Here is a 10,198-nt window from a genome sequence, read left to right on the forward strand (position 1 = left end):
GAACAAATTTAGAACTTTCAGTAAATTGCTGGAATATCCATAAAATTGAAAATTATTTGTGAATATATTTCATAAAAGAACGACTATATAGTCAAAGAATAATTCATAGGAGTATAGTTATCAAAAATGTACATTATACTTTTCGAGAAAAACTTGTAACTATCTCATGATAAAGATAAACCGAAAATATGTCAAAAATTGTATCATCTTATTTTTTAACTTTTGTTAAGCATGTATTAGATGATAAATATTAATCTTTTTTAAATAATGCATGAATTCAAAATACAAAATTTCTGAAAGTGAACAAAATTTTCATCCCAAAAATGAGTAATAATTTGAGTCATCAGTAAAATATGAAAGAGGAGAGACGACAAGTAAAAACTATCTAGAATAAATTTCAACTACTGAAAGCTTTAAATTAAGTTAGAAATAATAAAAAACAATGAATTCGAAATCGTTCGAAATTACTTGAGAATTTCAGGAGAGAGTTTATTATTTTGTTTTGTTTGTGTTATCTCAGTCTTAATTAAGGTAGGTCAGCATGATGAATGATTTTCTTTTGTAAAATTTATAGTCTCTTGCCAAGCTTATGGTTATAAGTTGTTGGTGCGTTTGGGTAATAAAACTTTTTGCCGTATACAATTCAATTACTTTGGCATTTCAATTACACAAAGACCCCTTGGGCAGCCGAGTTATTTAAGTACTCATATTTGTCTTCCAACTTGGCCATTTTCAAGTGGCTTTCAAAGAAATGAAATGACCACAGACAGAGTGCGAAACGGAAAGAGAGTTAGAAAAGCAGAAACACAAAATGAGTAGACAAAAAAATGAAAATAGAACAATTTGTAAAAGTAAATTGCATTCGAAGGGCAGCATTTCATTTGGAAACCTTAAAAGCCCCGACAAACGCGCAGACAATTACAATTGCAATTGCGTTGGTAATGAAAATTGAAAAGCTATACTACATACATACATGTATATGTATATAAAAACGATGATGCATTTTCCACATGCCATAAATTGAATCAGAATCCGAATCCGAATTCAAATCAGAGAAGTTATTACAAAGTTCTGTGTGTACCCACTCACTCGTATGCCTGAAAGTGAAATCCACTTTGTGAGTCCATCTGCGGTGGCAGCCGCCAGCCAGCAGACAGCAACACCAACAATCTGCAACCTGCAACCAGCACCAGGAACGGAGGCAACAGCGGCAACAACAGCAAACAGAATTCAAGCCAACGGCAACGGTTTCCATGTGTCAACTGCATTCAGGCAAATCCTGCAGATGCATCTGCGAATGACCCTGACTAACAAAACCAACCAAGCCGGGTTTTTGCTTGCATTTTACAAGTGTCTGCTGCTCGTTAGTTTTTTTCCAGTTTTCTTTTTTTTTTTTCATTCCAACAACTTTTTCGTTAGTGTTTTCTATTTTTATACCCTTGCAAAAAGGGTATATTAATTTTGGTCAGAAGTGTGCAACGCATAGAACGAAGCATCTCCGACCATACAAAGTATATATATTCTTGATCAGCACGACGAGACGAGTTCAACTAGCCATGTCCGTCCGTCCGTCCGTCCGTCCGTCCGTCCGTCCGTCCGTCCGTCCGTCCGTCTGGATCAACGCAAACTCCGCCTAGACCGTAAGAGCTACAGAGCTGAAATTTTGCACGTAGGCTTGTATATACTGCAGGCGTTGTATATCTCGGATTCAGCCGGATCGGACCACTATATCATATAGCTCCCATACAAACCCCAAAGTCACGAACAGTGACTTTTCTCAATAACTTCGTTATTTTTTATGCTATTATCGTGAAACTTAATATTAGAGAGTTTACTATGCCTATAAGCGACTATGCCAAATTTGATCAAGATCGGGTGACTATATAATATAGCTCCCATACAAACGGCCAAGTCACGAACAGTGACTTTCTCAATACCTTCGTTATTTTCTGAGCTATTGTCGTGAAACTTAATATTAGAAGGTTTACTACGCCTATAAGCGACTATGCCAAATTTGATCAAGATCAGGTGACTATATCATATAGCTCCCATAGGAACGATTGGTCGAAAACAGTGACTTTTGTAAATAACTTCGTTACTTTTAACGCGATTGCTTTTAAATTAAACATTTCTTAATTTAATATATATGTTAATGACTGTGCCGAATTTGATAAAGATCGGGTGACTATATCATATAGCTCCCATAGGAGCGATCGGTGGAAAACAGTGACTTTGATCAATATCTTCGTTACTTCCTATGATTGTAGGCCTTTCTTTCTCAAGCTTAAGCCTTTTTAGATAAAACGTTCTTCCACATTGATGGCTAATAGGTAATGATAGAGTTACCAAAAAAGTTGCAAGGGTATACAAACTTTGACGCGGTCGAAGTTAGCCCCGGCCCTCTGGTTTTTTTTCATCTAACTCTTGAAAATGCATTCGTTTTTTTGAGAGATAGAGAGAGTGTGTGGCAAACTATTATATGCAGCATATAAAAATAAATAAATAAAAAGTTTTTATGCTTCACACACACCCACACACACATTCATGTGAGCACATATGGGCATAAAATGTGTCATTCATATTCCCACTGCCGAAATGACCTTTGCCAGGCCAGCCAAGGCTGTTTGCCATAGACTAATACTACTAACTATGATTTTTCGTTTTACTCAACTGTCACAATACCCAACACACAAATGGAAACCAGGACAAAATGCAGGAGAAGATTTCTGACATCATCCAAGCTTCAGCTGATGCTTAAATTGGTTGAGACTCTGTGATACTCTTTAGCAATTAGATCAGATGGAAAACTAAATGTGTAAAAAGCAATTCAGTGTCTAATTAAATATCAATGATCAGGGTGATCAGGGTCATCAATTAATCATTCTATAAATTATTTTATAGAACATTGTCTGTTAGACATTGGTTTATATATTTTACCTCGATTGTTTTGAGTTATGGGAACATTCAGTTCCTTGGCAATAGTATGTATTAAAGGATATTAAAGGACAATTTGCGATCGAAAGCTATTCATTCGAGTTGTTGACAAACATTTGAGCCAAAATGAATATTTGTAAATACTTTCACTTTTTCTGGCAAAAAAAAAAAAAAAAACAAAACAGCGAAGGACAAGAAAAAAAAGAATCATTACTCTTGAAGCAAATGAAATTTCTCGACAGCAAAATGAAAGAAATTTAGAAAGAATTTCAATTCGCATAGCTGCTATTAGCTGCTCGCCCTTTTTCATTTTTCTGTTGCCTTCATTTTTGCTTACGAGTTGGCGGAAATTAGACAGGAAATTCACGGGCACGGGAAAAACAGACGAGCGACAAACTGAGAGTAGTCGAACGAGTGTATACGGATGGGGTTCTTTGTTGTTGTTGTTGTTTTTGTTTTTGTTGTCAGGGTTCAGCAATTAGATGCTGCGGCAGCCAAACAAATTAAATTTAATTAGAAATTAAATGAAAATAAATTGGATTATTTAATTAAAAAGCTGGGCTCCGAGCACGAGCTCAAGCTCGGGCTTTAGTTTTCAACGGAAAAAAAGTGCTTGGTGGCGGGAGGGAGAGGGTGGACTTACCTTTAAGCAATAGCATCAGTAATAGCAGCCAACTGATGAGCCAGTTGAGTAATCCGAAATTGGCTTGAGATGAGAAGGACGCAATGGGTGAGGACAAATGTGGGCGGGCAAACATTTTGTTATTGTTATTATTGTTGCTGTTGCTGTGGTTGTTGTTTTCACTGCCGTTGTAGTTGTTATCCGCAACGCTTTATTATTATTATCGTGGCAGGTCGACACGCGATTTGTGCTCCCTTTTTGTGTAGTCTGGTCAACTAACAATTCCGTCAAATTAGTGTCAGGCCAAGAAGCACTCACTTGGGAGCCATAAGAAAATGTAGGTTTTTCTATTTGATTTTGTTGCTTTTTTCTCTCCGCTTTTTCTCTCTGCTGTTTCTTTTCTTTTTCACATCTTTGAAAATTGTAATTTACCGCGAATTAAGCAACAAAATGTTGTTAAACTGAAATTCAACCTTATTTAAGCGATTCTGTTGTTCACTCTCACTTTGATTCGTAGACGTCACTTAACTGATTCATTCGTCAATGCTCCACTATTTACTGTATCGGCCACTTTGACCCATTGGACACAGACGCACAACACAAACCGTCGGCGAGTTAGGAACGCGTGCTTCGCTTTCGAGTCGCAGGATGAAACTGAAGAATACCGTTACGTTCGTTTCGGATATTTTCGCCCCCGAAATAAAGAGTCCAACACGACGTCGCGCCGTCTCGTGTGGCCGACAGACGAAGTGTCCCCAACATCATTGGCGGTCGTGCGGTAGAAATCGAAAGAGAAACATGGCACTCTCTTACAAGCAAGAGGGTGGGCTCCATGCACTAACAGTTTTTAAGAGAGCGAAACAGCGACTGATGATAAACAAAAAGAAAAAACGTTCCAAATATTTTCATACTTTTGTAAAATTTGAATATCCTGAAATAGAACAGACCAAAGGCTCCTTGGAAGTGGTAAGAAATCTGTCAGGTTGAGATCCTCCGCTTAAACTAAGTAATACTTTACCAAAGAATAAACTATACAACGTTAACAAATTCGTTTGAATGTGTTAATATAGGTCGGGGTCCTAGATGGACAGTCTGTTACCAATAACAACCGATATTTGGAAGCCTTTTATAGTAACTCTTATAACATTATGTCAAAATTCTCAATTTAACAATATATACATATGTTTCAAAATAACAAGGAAATGATTTAATAACTTTTGATAACTTGATTTCAAATCTCAGCAACAGTATCAAATAAACAAACTTATTTAGTATAAAACCAGAGGGCCGGGGCTAACTTCGACCGCGTCAAAGTTTGTATACCCTTGCAACTTTTTTGGTAACTCTATCCTTACCTATTAGCCATCAATGTGGAAGAACGTTTTATCTAAAAAGGCTTATGCTTGCGAAAGAAAGGCCTACAATCATAGGAAATAACGAAGAATTTGATCAAAGTCACTGTTTTCTACCGATCGTTCCTATGGGAGCTATATGATATAGTCACCCGATCTTTATCAAATTTGGCATAGTCGCTTATAGGCGTAGTAAACTCTCTAATATTAAGTTTCACGACAATAGCTCAGAAAATAACGAAGTTATTGAGAAAGTCACTGTTCGTGACTTGGCCGTTTGTATGGGAGCTATATGATATAGTCACCCGATCTTGATCAAATTTGGCATAGTCACTTATAGGCGTAGTAAACTCTCTAATATTAAGTTTCACGACAATAGCTCAGAAAATAACGAAGTTATTGAGAAAGTCACTGTTCGTGACTTGGCCGTTTGTATGGGAGCTATATGATATAGTCACCCGATCTTGATCAAATTTGGCATAGTCACTTATAGGCGTAGTAAACTCTCTAATATTAAGTTTCACGATAATAGCATAGAAAATAACGAAGTTATTGAGAAAGTCACTGTTCGTGACTTGGCCGTTTGTATGGGAGCTATATGATATAGTCACCCGATCTTGATCAAATTTGGCATAGTCACTTATAGGCGTAGTAAACTCTCTAATATTAAGTTTCACGATAATAGCATAGAAAATAACGAAGTTATTGAGAAAAGTCACTGTTCGTGACTTTGGGGTTTGTATGGGAGCTATATGATATAGTGGTCCGATCCGGCTGAATCCGAGATATACAACGCCTGCAGTATATACAAGCCTACGTGCAAAATTTCAGCTTTGTAGCTCTTACGGTCTAGGAGGAGTTTGCGTTGATCCAGACGGACGGACGGACGGACGGACGGACATGGCTAGTTGAACTCGTCTCGTCGTCAATTTTTAAGCATTTTTAAGGATCGTAAAACTTTAGCCATTTCTGGACTAATATACATATATTAAATTTGGATTCGGGATAACAATAACCGAGCACAACAGGACCTTCCCTATATACTCATGGGTGGGTTTGGGAGACGAGAATGTGTATATCCTGAGTTCCCGGTTTTTCCAATGAAACAAATTTGCGATCTATCGATAACTTTTCGTTTTGTGGATCAAATGCAGTTCGAATTAAGTTGGATTTTCACTAGTAATCTCATTGAATTTAATTTAATTAATTCAATATTTGATTTAAAAAAAATACATTAATATTATTGTCTAGTTTTTAATATCTGCTTTTTTTTTTTTTTTTTAAGGAATTCTTTCTGATTTGTTTTTTTTTAACATATTTCGGCACCTGTCAACAAGTTTCTACTTACTACGCCATGACCTAGGTCAGTTCATTTACTCTTTGGTATAAGAGTTTTACATTTTGCCTTATACTCTTATACAGTTTGCTGTAGCCAAAGAAAAAAATACCACGGCGGTCGCAGCATAATTCACGGATGAAATTTCTCTTAAATTTTCGTTTGGCTTTTTTGGAAGCCAAACAACAAAAAAAAAAAAAAAAAAAAAAACGATTTTTAATTAATGCTTGTAATTAGCCTTTTTAGCTCTACCCCTTTTTTTAATGGTGTGTGTATGTCCTGTGTGTGTGCGTGTGTGTGTGTGTGGTTTTATTGTTTGGACATTGAGATTTTTCAATCAATTTGCAAAACTTTTTAATTACAAGTCAATTTCATTTGGAGCAAAGGCAAACAAACAAAATAGATAAACTGCAGTCGAAAAGGAGAGGAGCCAAGGCTGCTTGTTGGCTAGTTGTGAAATGGTTTTAAATCAATTAAATTAATTAGTGCCACGAAAATAAACTTTGTGTATTTTTTTTTTTCTCATTTTTTTTTTTTTTTTTTTTGGCTTTGTTATTTGCCAGCTGATTATAAATATATTTTGTAATTAATTGGCCACAGCTTTTGGCTTTTCAATTAGCAGCAAGCAATGAGTGTATTATGCAATCAAGTTTTCTGACTCATAAACGCTTCTGGCCAAGGCCACAATTAGCTCTAGGCCACCACAAAAATAAAGCTGGCGAGTTGGGGGCACGTGTCAATCGCAAGCCGATTAGCGGCAAGCAAAAGCAGTAAACTTTTTAATTGAAACAATTTGTAAAATGTTGGGCCAATGTTCGCTAAATAGAATAGAAAACAAAAGGAAAACATCACAAGAAACGGAAACGAAAAAAAATGTTTCAAATGCAAGCGACGACTTTCCCATATCCTGTATTAGGCCAGGCTGACTAATCAGATGCGAATGTGTGGGATAGGCCGTGAATCAAGGCGGACTACTAGACCGAGGAGTCCCTGGAGGAATTAAATCTGATCGAGAAGTCATCTACCCAATGCAGTTACAAATGGACTTTTCAACTTATCCATACAGGGTATAGAAACCGAAACACAGATAAACTTTCAGTTTTGCTTTTAATCTTCGCTTCTACATTTTTCCTTTTCTTGGCTTTGGTTTTGGTCTCTTGGCCTTGGGCATCATTCACCTAGCCCAGTAAGAAGCAACAGTAGTAGTAGCTCCTTTTGTTAGCCAGTTTGCGTGATTTCTTTATTGAATTATTCGGCTGCTTTAACAGGTCCCTCGATTTTGGCTCACTTTTTCCTGCCTTTGCCTATTGATTTTTTGTCTCATAAATATGAAGGATTTTGAACGCGAGAGTGAGGAGTCAGGAGTGAGGGGAGTGGACGCAATCATTATTCCAATCAGAGACGCACGAGCGGTTCACAATTGGATTCGATTGTGGTGACGGCACACAGGATACACAACAAACAAATCAAAAATCTATTAGGACTAACCGCGACGTGAGATGCGCCCCATCCGGTTGGTCACGTGTCGGTGGGTGTCGCTCTCAGTGTCGGTCTCGGTGTCGGTGTCGGTGTCAGGGGCATTGTCACGAATTGCAATGATATCGTCGCAAAGCATACATAACTCCATTTTTTGTGATGGGGAGGGTGATGAAGGATTTTATCTTCATTAGTGTGAAGAAGCTGCAGCCAGATGTGAAAGTGAAAGTGAAAATGAGATGACTCTCGAGGGTGGCAAGTGCCATTAATTCAAAATGCCAACAACAACATCTTGTCAGAGCAACGAGCCATGATACACACACTCCCTCACCCCCCTTCCCCACCTCCTCCTACATATATACATACATACATATGTGTGTGCAACTCTCCCTTTTCGACATGGTGACTTTTGTAAAGATTTTGATTTTCAAGTGTTCACCTGCTTGAAGAAGAATGTCTCTTCTTTCCTCACTCTCACTTTCCCTCTCTGTCCCTGTGTCTGTTTCTCTGGAGACTTTCGTCTTAGAAAAACATTCATATAAAACAAGAGAAAGCAAAGCGGAAAAGAAATGAGCGGTATTGCAATAAAAACCAAAACCCGCATAATTTAACACAAGTGCGAGCAGCGCAACAAAAGGGGGATAAGCATTCGCATAAACGTGGGGGGATTAAAAAGTTGCAAACAATTAAGTTAGGACTATTCCTTCCTATCTCTATAGATATCTTCCACAAACTTTCATGAAGTTCTTTGTTTAATAACCTATCACATTATATTGCTGAGAACCGATTTAAGGATTTCATATTTTGTTTCTGCAATAATATTTGAGGTATTAATGAAGATTTTTTAATCCCGTTTGGATCTACATACTAGTTTAGGCAGAAAGAGAGTCAGCTTATCCGCCCCTGTGCCACTTGTAAAGGATATTCTTGATAGACTCGGATTAGCAAATGTGCTGCAATGAGCGCAAATGAGGTCATGCAGATCCACAAGCAATACTTCTCTTTCTTCCCTCGTTGGCTCACATATGTACATATGTGACTCTGGTGTGTAAACTTGCTGCGGAGGCAAGCAAAAGCTGAAAAAATCAACATCTCAATTATTTGTTGGCTCTGGGATTTTTCAATGCAATAAAAACAAAACACAAAAAGAAAAATGCGTGTGAAACGGGTGTCAAGAAGAGACGCCTTCTTTTATTATCGACAAAAACGAGAAGCAACAACAAAACAGGCAACATTAACATTTAAAACAATTTTCAATGCTGTAAAAGTTGCCTTCTCGACAAAATCGAAAGCAAACAGAAAAATCAACAACAACTATCTGGCCAGCTCCTTCTGCCCTTTTCGTTTTTCGGGGGCATGTCACATTTCACACGCCTGCATAGTTAATACCATGCTCAGGACAGCAACAGCCACAGTAATGGCAACGCCAGCGGCAGCAGCAACAACAACAGTTTTACTATGACCCTGCCCCGCCCCCTAATAACATCCACCACCAAGTAAGCCACACACACACACACACACAGAAAGAGAGAAAGCTAACAGTTCTTTTTCCTTATCGCTTAAATGTCATCGACGACTGTGGTCGACCTCCTTCAACCCTGATCCCCTTGCTGGCAGGCGTTCATTTGTGAAATTCAAGACATGCCCCAGTCCCTGCCCCTAGTTGCTGCCCATGCCCATGTCCTTGGGCGGCACTTGCGGCATTTAGTTAGTAATTTAGCGCATTTAGTACGCAATTTCAGTTTCGGGGATGTTACATTGGAATAGTTGGTCTGTTGTGGGCCTTTTGCCGACAACTTGGAGCAGTGGGCAGTGGGTGGTGGGTGGTGGGCAAGTGGCGGTCGGTGGGGGGTCATTAAGTGTGTGAAATACCCACTAATTGGAGTTTTTTTTTTCAAAGTTGTTTTTTTTTTTATTGTTGCAATATGTTTATTTCTTTTCATAGTTTTCTTCATAATTATTCTTAGTTTTGTACAAACTTATGCAAAAAATAGATTTTACCTGACCCTATGACCCTCTTGAACTCGAATTAAAATTGGGTAAATAGAGTTCAAGTCTCTGCCTCCAAATACTCCATTTCAGGATAACTATTGGAAATATATTTTCCATAATAAAACAAGAGTTTGAATTTATTAAATATTATTCGTCCTTAGTAAATAATGAATCATGTCAATATATTTATTTATATTCTGAATTGAAACCGTGATTGCAAATTACGGACAATTCTTAAATCTAGCTATAGCTACTAGGCCTTAAGCTAAAATTGTGCTAATCAGTTAGAAAGATATTTACAGAATACTAGATGTATATGTGTATATGTACAAAGGCTAATTTGTATTGTTGAAAGTTAATATTTTGGTAACTTTGAACCAGATGATTATATAAGATGGGATAGGTTTGCTTCTTGGAGGAATTGTTTAATGGAAAGGACGTTGGAGTTGTTAAGGGAGTCGAGAGGATTAGAGGGAATGTATTTCT

At 37.6% G+C, this 10,198-nt stretch overlaps 1 protein-coding gene across 1 annotated transcript in view; it reads right to left on the minus strand.

The window, feature by feature from the left end:
• The window catches only part of dpr1 (defective proboscis extension response 1), a 69,741-nt gene extending 65,550 nt beyond the window's left edge, over positions 1-4,191 (minus strand). The window contains exon 1 of the mRNA XM_068287804.1: positions 3,578-4,191. Coding sequence (XP_068143905.1) covers positions 3,578-3,692 — 115 coding nt within the window. The 5' untranslated portion in view covers positions 3,693-4,191. The remainder of the gene's footprint in view (positions 1-3,577) is intronic.
• Between the last annotated feature and the right edge of the window lie 6,007 nt (positions 4,192-10,198).

Source organism: Drosophila tropicalis, unplaced genomic scaffold, assembly GCF_018151085.1.
Source record: "Drosophila tropicalis isolate 14030-0801.00 unplaced genomic scaffold, ASM1815108v1 contig_573, whole genome shotgun sequence".
Lineage (NCBI taxonomy): Eukaryota > Metazoa > Arthropoda > Insecta > Diptera > Drosophilidae > Drosophila > Drosophila tropicalis.